Here is an 11,702-nt window from a genome sequence, read left to right as displayed (position 1 = left end):
GCTCAGCTTTTGAGGAGGAAATAATTTATCCAAGAAGGCCGTGACCAGCTTATCCCAGGAGTCCAGGCTATCTTTAGGTTGTGAGTCCAACCATGTTCTAGCTCTGTCTCTTACAGCAAAAGGGAAAAGCATGAGCCTGTAGACTTCAGGATCTACTCCATTCGTCTTAACAGTCTCACAAATCTGCAAGAACTCAGTTAAAAACTGGTAAGGATCTTCAGATGGAAGTCCATGAAACTTGCAGTTCTGTTGCATTAGAGCAACTAATTGAGGTTTAGCTCAAAATTGTTTACTTTAATGGCAGGAATTGAGATGCTTCTTCTATCAAACTTGGACGTGGGTTTAGTAAAATCACCAAGCATGCTCCTTGCATTATTGTTGTTGGGTTCGGCTGCCATCTCCTTCTCTTGTTCAAAAATTTCAGAAAGGTTGTCTCTAGATTGTTGTAATTTAGCTTCTCTTACTTTCCTCTTCAGAGTCCTTTCAGGTTCTGGATCAGCTTCAACAAGAGTTTCTTTTTCTTTGTTCCTGCTCATATGAAAGAGAAGAGAAATCCTCTATGTCACAGTAAGGAGGTTCCTTATTATTAGTAGAAGAAAAAGGGAATAAAGAAAGGAGAATCCAAACACAAGGGTAAGGATAGGGGGCAGTGATTTGAGATGAAGAGAGGTGAAGAGAAGAATTCAAAAATTAATTTTGAAAAGGAGTTAATGATTTTTGAAAATTAAAGGTGAGATAGAATTAAAATTAAAATTTAAAATAATTAGTTAATTAAAAAGAATTTTTGAAAAAGAGGGAGGTATTTTCAAAAATTAGAGAGGGGAGAGTAGTTAGGTGGTTTTGAAAAAGATAAGAAACAAACAAAAAGTCAAATAATTAGTTGGAAAAGATATTAAAATCAAATTTGAAAAGATAAGAAGATAAGAAGTTAGATAAGATATTTTAAATCAATTTTTTGAAAAAGATAAAATTTTGAAAAAGATATGATAAAAAGATATGCTTGAAAAAGATTTAATTTTTAAAATTAAAATTAATTACTTAACTAACAAGAAACTAAAAGATAAGATGCTAGAATTTAAAGATTGAACCTTTCTTAACAAGAAAGTAACAAACTTCAAATTTTTGAATCAATCACATTACTTGTTAGTTAAGTTTCAAAAATTTTAAAATAAATTTAAGAAAAGATTTTGAAAATAATTTTTGAAATTTTCGAAAATCATAAAAGAAAAATGAAAAAGAATTGAATTTTGAAAAAGTTTTAAAAAGATAAGATTTTTAAAATTTGAAAATTTGACTTGACTTACAAGAAACAACTAATTTTAAAAATTTTTTACTAAGTCAACTCAAATTTTCGAACTTTTGAGAGAAAAAGGAAAAATATATTTTTTATTTTTGAATTTTTTAATGAAGAGAGAGAAAAACACAAATATGACCCAAAACATGAAAATTTTGGATCAAAACATATGATGCATGCAAGAACACTATGAATGTCAAGATGAACACCAAGAACACTTTGAAGATCATGATGAACATCAAGAACATATTTTTGAAAAATTTTTTATGCAAAGAAAACATGCAAGACACCAAACTTAGAAATCTTTAATGCTTGGACAATATGAATGCAAGAATGCACATGAAAAACAATAAAAGACACAAAACAAGAAAACATCAAGATCAAACAAGAAGACTTACCAAGAACAACTTGAAGATCATGAAGAACACTATGAATGCATGAATTTCGAAAAATGCAAGAAATTTTTAAAACATGCAATTGACACCAAACTTAAAACATGACACAAGACTCAAACAAGAAACACAAAATATTTTTTATTTTTATGATTTTATGAATTTTTTTGTATTTTTATTACTTTTTCGAAAATATTCTTTAGGAAAACGAAAAAGAGAAAAAAAATTTGAAAGAATTTTTTGAAAAATTTTTGAAATTAAAACAAAAGAAAATTACCTGATCTGAGCAACAAGATGAACCGTTAGTTGTCCAAACTCGAACAATCCCCGGCAACGGCGCCAAAAACTTGGTGGACGAAATTGTGATCATCAACAATGGCTCCAAAGACTTAGTGCTCTCAAACATGAATCACACTTTGTCACAACTCCGCACAACTAACCAGCAAGTGTACTGGGTCGTCCAAGTAATACCTTACGTGAGTAAGGGTCGATCCCACAGAGATTGTTGGTATGAAGCAAGCTATGGTCATCTTGTAAATCCCAGTTAGACGGATTCAACTATATTAAGAGATTATTGGATTTTCGAATAATAATAAATAATAAACAGAAAATAAAGATAGAGTTACTCATGTAATTCAATGGTGGGAATTTCAGATAGGTGTATGGAGGTGCTGTGTTCCTTCTGAATCTCTGCTTTCCTACTGCTTTTTTCCAATCTTTGTCACTCCTTTCTATGGCAAGCTGTATGTAGGGCATCACCGTTGTCAATGGCTACATCCCATCCTCTCAGTGAAAATGGTCCAAATGCTCTGTCACAGCACGGCTAATCATCTGTCGGTTCTCGATCATGTTGGAATAGAATTCCTTGATTCTTTTGCATTTGTCATCACGCCTAACAGTCGCGAGTTTGAAGCTCGTCACAGTCATTCAATCTCGGAATCCTACTCGAAATACCACTGACAAGGTTAGACTTTCCGGATTCCCATGAATGCCACCATCAATTCTAGCTTATACCACGAAGATTCTGATTAAGGAATCCAAGAGATACGCGCCCGGTCTAAGGTAGAACGGAAGTGGTTGTCAGTCACGCGTTCATAGGTGAGAATGATGATGAGTGTCACGGATCATCACATTCATCATGTTGAAGTGCAACGAATATCTTAGAATAAGAATAAGTCGAATTGAATAGAAAATAGTAGTAATTACATTGAAACTTGAGGTACAGCAGAGCTCCACACCCTTAATCTATGGTGTGTAGAAACTCCACCGTTGAAAATACATAAGTGATGAAGGTTCAGGCATGGCCGAATGGCCAGCCCCCAAAACGTGATCAATAGTCTCCTTAGATGAATAATAAAATAAAACTGAGACCAAAGATGTAACGTGGTCAAAAGACTGAATAATACAATCCAAGACGTCTAATACAAAGGTAAAAAGTTCTATTTATACTAAACTAGCTACTAGGGTTTACAGAAGTAAGTAATTGATGCATAAATCCACTTCCGGGGCTCACTTGGTGTATGCTTGGGTTGAGCTTGATCTATCCACGAGCTGAGGCTTCTCTTGGAGTTGAACGTCAAGTTGTAACGTGTTTTGGGCGTTCAACTCTGGTTCGTGACGTGTTTCTGGCGTTTGACTCCAGAATACACCATGGAACTAACGTTGAGCACCAGTTTACGTCATCAAATCTTGAACAAAGTGTGAACTATTATATATTGCTGGAAAGATCTGAATGTCTACTTTCCAACGTCGTTGAGATCGCGCCATTTGGAGTTTTGTAGCTCCAGAAAATTTATTTCGAGTGCAGGGAGGTCAGATTCCAACAACATCAGCAGTCCTTTGTCAGCCTCCTATCAGAGTTTTGCTCAGGACCCTCAATTTCAGCCAGAAGATACCTGAAATCACAGAAAAACATATAAACTCATAGTAAAGTCCAGAAATGTGAATTTAGCATAAAAACTAATGAAAACATCCCTAAAAGTAACTAGATCATACTAAAAACTACCTAAAAACAATGCCAAAAAGCGTATAAATTATCCGCTCATCAATACTCATAACAGAATTTACTTTGTTATCCCAATGCAAATGCCATGTCTAAAAATAAGTTGGGAACCACCTATCTCCACCCCTACCATCCTTGCCATGTAGCTAGTTTATGTTCAGGGCTGGGTTAGGTACATGCTGTATGCCGCCGAGCTGTCAGAACACCATATCAACTTGTTGCCACTCAATCACGGCAAAGTATATCAGGCTAGTGACCGCCCGCCATAACCGACTGTGCTCCTCAGCTAGAATCTCCGGATGACAATGGCAAGTACATCAAGCATAGCATAAGACTCCCACACAATCTAAAAATTACAATGAAATTTACCATTAGAACACTATATACAGACATTTCGGCGAACGAGTAATGAAACTTCAAACCAGACACAAAAAACTAATATCTTAACCACCCAACTGGTCTAATGCAAAAGGAAACTAGATAATTCTTTGCTTCTTTCCGTCAGATGTGGGTAAATAAGTGGCCCACCTGAAGGATAATAATGTGATATGAATGTCCGAGATCTAAAATGTTAATAACTTGAAAAAAATAATGAAACCCTAAGTGTATCGATTGATACCTGGATGCCAACGGAAAATAAAAGTCGTCAAATCCATGCGGCCTGAGAATGGAAAACCGCCAAAAGATCCAAGACTGTAGTAGCTGTGGGGGCCTGCCAAGTTCGTGACAATTTTGTTGGCCACCCGACACATGCATCGATATAACCATGCCAACGTAGCTAAACCCCAGCTATGAGTGCCCATATCGTCAAGTCTCGCCACAAATGACAACCACCGAATATGTATCCGATTTGTACTCTTGTCACCGAACAGCTGAGTGGATAGCAGCATCATAATGTATGTACGTGCGTATATGTGCACGATATCCTCACTTGCATCTGCTGGTAGCACCCTGAACCTCTCATGGAACCATGTGAAGTGGACTGTGAACTGTTTGACCTTATCCGGCGGCGGTAGCTCGCCGAATAACTTCTGAAACCACTCCCAAGCTGATCTACCATCCTCCATAAACTGATCAAAGTCTGTGAGGCACCCAGATACAACCTTTCCATCGACGGGCAACCCTAGCTGATACGCCACATCCTGCAGCATGATGGTGCACTCTCCGAACCGTATATGAAAGGTGTGCTCAGGACGCCACCTCTTAATGAATGCGCTGACCAAAGGCTCATCCAACCAGAACCAACGCGTGTTCAGCCTAGCCAAGTGGTACAAATCAGCCCTCTCCAAATAAAGGTATGATCCTTTCATGCAAAGGCATATTCTGTTGCCTCCAAATACTGTAAATACACCTACTTGACTGCATGATGTGAGAAAGTTAACCACACCCAAATTAATTCTAATATTTACAAATCTAAATCATAATTTATAATCCGATACAAAAACTACAAGTGTCTTATCTATCCAATCTTAACTAGAATTTTAGATATAGTTCTCTTAACATTATTTTTAAAACTAATTTTGTTAAAATAGAGAAATAATATGTATGAACTTTTACATGAAAATTTGAAACAAATATTGATGTACTTTAGAATAAGTAAAAAATCTCCAACTTTTAAATTTATAAGTCCTAGATTTTAAATTTAAAGTTTAAAATTTAAAGTTTAAGTTTTAAATCTTAACTTTTAAATAATAAACTACAAACTTTAAATTCTATATCTAAAATTTAAGTTTTAAATTTTAAATACTAAACTACAAACCTTCTAAATTTGAAATTTAAAGTTTAAAATTTTAAATCTTAATTTTTAAATACTATATTTAAAATTTTAACTTATAAACCTTAAACTCTGTATTTCAAATTTGAATCCTAAATCTCAAATATATACTAAAGGACAAACCTTTTACATTTAAAATTTTAAATCTTTAATTTTAAATTTTAAATCTTAAATTTCAAATACTAAACTACAAACCTTAAATTCTGTATTCTAATTCTTGCACCCTAAATACTACATATTATGTTATAAAGTATAATACTTAAAAAAATAACTGACCTCTTCATTGATACCGCTAGCAACATGAGTAACGTCGTTGAGTCGGTACAAGCTGCTTTTGTCCGCCATGGTCCCGCTTGAATATGGCACCTCTAGGAATCTCAAGTGGCCAAATCCTCTCAAGGTCTTTTCCTCTCTCTCTCTATCCCCAACTCTCTCTCTCTCTGTGTGTCTTTGTCTCTCTCTCTAAACAAATTTCTCTCTCTAAAACTTTTAATTTCAATTGAGATGAAGAATCTGCTACTAGATTCGGTGGATTTATAGGCACATGTAAACCGCTATAGAGGTACCGTAATTTCTGCGATGAGTCATTTGTGAAAAAACTGCCATAGCGGTGCCGTGGTTTCTTCATGGTCGCATTCCTTTAGAAACTGCTAAGGGTGTAGCGATTTCTCTTGACGCGCAATTCAACATAAACCGCTATATCCTGTAGTGATTTACGTACATTCTTAAAATCACCATACCCTCCTATAATTTCTATATGTAAATGTTATATTTGTGTCTATAATGTTCAAAAATTGTATTCTAATAATTATGATTTTTAAACAATATATATATATATATATATATATATTCAAATGAACAAGTATATTAGAATAAATAATTTTTTAGAATATATAAAAAAGAAATTATATTAAAGAATCTAAAAATATGTAAAATAATAAAAACAAACATTATATTATTCAATATGAAAGTGTATCATCTTCAAAGTTATCTAATATATATCTTTCATAATTTCATGGTGATATATAACAATAACACATTAGATTTATTTATTCAATCTCATTTATAATATATTTTCTCAGCAATTTGTATAATGAAAAATATACTAAGATAAGATAAGATTTATACTTATGATTTATCTATTAGTATTATTGTACATAATTATCCGTAAAACCTACAAAAAATAGGACAAAAAAACAAAGAAGACATATAACAATCTTTATCCCTAATATTTCATAACTCAATCTATAAATTACAAATTTTTCCATTAATAGCACGCAAAGGATCTGTTTTCTTTTTTAATAAAAGAGATACATATATACTAGTCTCATGTAGCATTCAAGAGTGCTGCAAAGAGGTAAAAATAAAATGACACCAATGGCACAATATTTAAAATCATATTCTTGTCATATATACGATTATGTTACCAATCATATAATTAATAAGAAATAAATTAAATTAAATAGTCTTGTCTTATTTATAATTATATTACCAATTAATATATAATACTAAATAAATTAAATTAGATTAAATTATGTGATATTTAGATAACTAAATAAATTAATTATTAATTCAATTAATTAGTTATAATTAATTAAATTTAATGAATCAAATAAAATAAATTAAAAAATATTTTAAAAAATATGCCACGTCAATTTATTAACAACAGAAAATAAATATAAGATTGAGATAATAATAATATGATTTTGACATTGTATAAATAATACATAATTAAAGTGTAAAGGAGTATTTTATATTTTGTTATTTTATTTGTCCTATTCTTTTAGTCTTATAATTTTGTGAGAAGATAAAAGAATTCTTCAATAAAATTCGGATATTTTTTTGGCTATATTTTTTTAACATGTCTCTTATAATCGGCCAAATATAAAGAAAGTTTTAAATGATTTCTTGTTTAACATAAGCATAACTCTTGCTTCAATCTTTAACCTTTATCTCTTTTTTCTTCCTTCTAATTTATCATCTAACAGATTCTAACTTCATATTCAAAAAGATATGAAGAATTCGCAAATAAAACTTTACTTCTTGCAACCGAATAGGCCACATAGAGTTGAGATACAAATATCTTTCATCTTATATATTCTTTATTTTAGACACATTCTATTTAGTCAGTTACCTGCTAATGCAAGTTGTGACTTTAAATACTAAAAAATGGTGTTTTTCATCCCATTTGAATCATACATAAGAAGCAATAACATTCTATTTCATTAAACTCTGACTATTATAATTACAACTATTCTTACATATATGCATAAATGTAACGTCCATCATTTAGGTCTTTTATGCACTATTTGAATGATGATTTGCTGTCACATTATATATTTGTGTATATTCTCCCATTTCTATTTCGTAAAAAGAAATAGTGAAAATTTGAATTTGTTTAAAAAGAAAAAGGATATAGTTAAATATGTTGAAAATTTTAAAATTTCTTAACTCTAAGATCATTCATATTAAATCTTTAAGAAAGATAGCTGAGAGCGCAAAAGCGTACATACTTGAATTCATGAGTATAATTGATAGAGTTTTGATTTTTTGATATTCCTCAACCAAAGCCTTCCGTATCTCTGATAGGGTTGAATCACAACTCATTCCCAAAATTCTGAAGTCACTATTTACATTTAAGTGTAGTACTTATTAAATTTTAAACCCAAATAAAATAGTATTTCGAGTTTTATTTTCATTTAATTTCAAATTAATAATAATAATGACTTATTTAATTCAATATTTATGACAATAAATGAGGTCATTGTTATATAAGTCATTTAATATGAAATAGTATAATTTATTATTATAATTAATATATATATTACTTATAAATATATTAAAAAATAATAATTTTTTAATAAAATAATCACATAATTTAAATTATAATTAATTGATTAATAAAAATTATAATAAATTATGTGATATTTAAATATCTAATTAAATTAATTAATTGATATAATTAATTTATTATAATGAATTAAATTTAATAAATTAAAAAATAAATAAAAAATATATTAAAAAATATATTGTGTTAATTTTATTATTAAATATAAAATTTAATATTTATATAATATAATAGAAAAATTTTGTTTGACCGATACAATCATTAGTTTTGCATGCATATTTGCATGACCAATTTCATGTAGACAGGAAGTCTAGAGTGCATGATTTTGTTTCAAGAATAAAAAGCGAGATCGGATTAGGAGGAATGTTGAGAAAGAGAAAGTGACCCCCTTTTTGATTGGTTGTAATGATGAGAAAATGTACTATATGTACACCCCACCAAGCACTACTAATAAAGACACCAATTAACATTTTTTTATTCACGGAAATTAAAATAAATTATAGAGAAATATTATATGCGTACGATTTTTATGTATATATATTTTATTTTAATATTAAAAATAATTAATAAAAATAAAAAATAATATATTTTATTTTATATTTTAAAAGAATAAATAAATATACATAAAAATAATACCAATATCATTTTTTAAAATTAAGACAATAGTCAATGACATAAAAGTTGGTCCCTCTACTTCCTTGTCAAAATTTGCTTTCTTTGGATCTACTATTTTTCAATTTTTATGTGGGACAAATTTGGGGATAGCATGTTTGTGCTCTTTCTCTCACTAAGGGAGTGCAAATTCCTTGTTAATTAGCAGTCTATCACATCTCCATAGGAAATAACGATTTGCTGTTAATTGATTTTAAACGGATTTGATTTTAATGTGGATGCACTATCAAGAAAAAAAAAAATCTAAAATTTGATGCAGTGTAAACTATACAAACAATTAATATACTGGCAAATTTTACATAATTTTTATCAATATGATTTTATCACATATAATCTTCTAGTATTAATTTTCTTAATATAGGTCAAGACTTGCTTATATACAGCTAGGTGCCTAGGTTTGTTTAGTAAAATATTTTATTAGAGTGATTTTTACACCATAAAATTGAAATTGAGTTCTCGTAAAATTTAAATATATTCTTAACTAATTAATAATAAAAAATGTTAGATATATATTAAAATTAATTATTAAAATTAAATTTAAAATATATATTAAAATATAAAATATATATCAAATAAAATAAGTTAAATTATACATTTATTGACACATAAATATATAGTAGTTAATTTGATAATTGATTTTTGATATACATAGAGTACTTTTTATAGAGTACTTTTTTATATTTATGCTAGATAAATAAGTTCCTAACATATAAATTTTATTATAACATAATTAGGTCTTAGAATTTATCATTATAAAATAAATTAACTGTCGTCTTTCAAAACAACAAAGAAATCAATCTATACAAGAATAACTCTAAAAAATTTATAAAGAATAAAAATTTATTAAAAATCAAAATATTTTATTTAAAATTTATTGAAAAGGCATTCAAGTGTTTGTTCATAATGAATAAATGGACACAATACCAGAGATTAAATTAAATAAGTTCAATAGTGGGATGAGGCACACACTACCCCACGTTTGAATCTTATCATTATGAATAGAACAACTATGTTGGAAGTGTTCTGTACTAGAATCAAGATCAATTGATCAATATGCCGAATACACGAAGTAAAAATTGATCAAAGGTTTCTCTCAAGTTAAATAACGGATTCAAATCCTTATTATAGCTTTCTGTTCAGGCCAAAACGAGTAGAGAAAAACAGATCTCTAACCCAAATGGGAGACCAAGAAAGCAAAGCAAACAAGCCAGTCATGTGACCAAAAGCAATTTGTTTTGGTGGTTTAGTCCTCAAAACTTTATTCACAACATGTCTTGCAAAAACTCTTCCATCCGTTGCCCTCTCTCCTTGAGAAGCTCTTGCTCTCTCCGCAATAGCATCCTTAAACTCCTTGTAAAGCTTCCAATCTTGGTTCCCCAATCTCTCCAAATTCGCCCTCCCGAGATTCGACCTAACAGATCCCGGGAGGACGAGAACCACGTCGATCCCAAACGGCCGCAGCTCAAGCCGCAAACTGTTCGACATGGCGATAACAGCCGCCTTGCTCGAGCAATAAGATCCGGCCCAAGGCGTCGACACGGTTCCCACGATGCTTCCAACGTTGACTATGCTCCCACTCCTTCTAGAAGCCATGTGAGGGACAACATGCTGAACCATTCTAAGTTGTCCCAACGTGTTGATTTCCCACGATTTGCGAATAGCGTCCAGTGGCAATTCGGCTAAGGGACCGGTGCTACCTATGCCGGCGTTGTTAACCAGAATATCAATGCGACCGCGCTTTGATATAACGGTTGAAACTGCCGAATTAACACTTTGATCTAAAGATACATCAATTTCAAGTGTTTCTATGTTGTTGTCTGACTCCAATTGTTTCATGTCTTGCATCCTTGTTGAGATGTCTGAAGCAAAGACATGGCAATTTTTCTCGGCAAATGCCTTGCAATATTCATAGCCAATGCCACCTATGGCACAGCCAGTGACTAGTACAATCTTAGTATCACTCATAATTCTTGAATATAATGTTTATTAGGTTAATTGATGTCAGAATTTATCGGTATGATGCTCTTATTATATATGAAATATGAATAGAGTAATACTGTAACATATATAATAAGGACATTAATTAATTTTAGTAGCATTGTGTATATTTTTACGATGTTACATCATTGGGATAAGGGATATTCTTAGTGACATATGCTAAGTTATTTTCTATCATATCTGAGATTGGCCATCTGGCCGGCTTTGCAGGAGGGTTCTTTCTTTCTCTTTCTTTTTTTTTTTTTGTTTTTCACGATGGAAATGTTATTTTCATGTCACTTTCTTTATGCACTTTCCGCCACAAACATGGCTCCATTTGCACAAGACACACATTTTCAGCTTTTTATTTTATTGACAGCCACCGATCAATAGTGATGATGGGAGGAATCTCTTGCCTCTCCTCTGTGATTCGTAGTTTTTTTTTAAATAATATAATAAAAAAACTCATCTTGCTTTGTTATAACATGTTGATTCACATTTATGTCTCTGTCACCGCATCATTGTTCGGAATATTCACAACTTGTTCAATTGAGTTTCTCAATGTTACTTTTTAACTAAACTCAATTTCTGAATTTTTCTAATTTTAGGTCTATATTAGCATAATTATTTTTTTAATAAATAAAATAAATATTAAATTTACACTTGTAGACAAGCATGGTTAATTTACGATTTACTACCATAAAAACGGAATTTAACCACTAAATTTTAACTACGAATACTGA

General features: G+C 30.8%; 1 protein-coding gene across 1 annotated transcript; it reads right to left on the bottom strand.

The window, feature by feature from the left end:
* Window positions 1-9,869: 9,869 nt before the first annotated feature.
* LOC130944578 (short-chain dehydrogenase PC-15-like) lies at window positions 9,870-10,989 on the bottom strand. The gene has a single exon (XM_057872950.1). The coding sequence runs from the start codon at window positions 10,945-10,947 to the stop codon at window positions 10,105-10,107; it is 843 nt and encodes a 280-aa protein (XP_057728933.1). The 5' UTR covers window positions 10,948-10,989; the 3' UTR covers window positions 9,870-10,104.
* Window positions 10,990-11,702: the final 713 nt, after the last annotated feature.

This window comes from Arachis stenosperma, chromosome 1, assembly GCF_014773155.1.
Source record: "Arachis stenosperma cultivar V10309 chromosome 1, arast.V10309.gnm1.PFL2, whole genome shotgun sequence".
In the NCBI taxonomy this organism is placed as follows: Eukaryota; Viridiplantae; Streptophyta; class Magnoliopsida; order Fabales; family Fabaceae; genus Arachis; species Arachis stenosperma.
Note: the sequence above shows the minus strand (reverse complement) of the source record. Positions and strands in the feature narration are given on the sequence as shown.

Bases quoted from the DNA above. Each gene is read 5' to 3' on its own strand.
- LOC130944578 (XM_057872950.1), bottom strand. From the start codon at position 10,947: ATGAGTGATACTAAGATTGTACTAGTCACTGGCTGTGCCATAGGTGGC.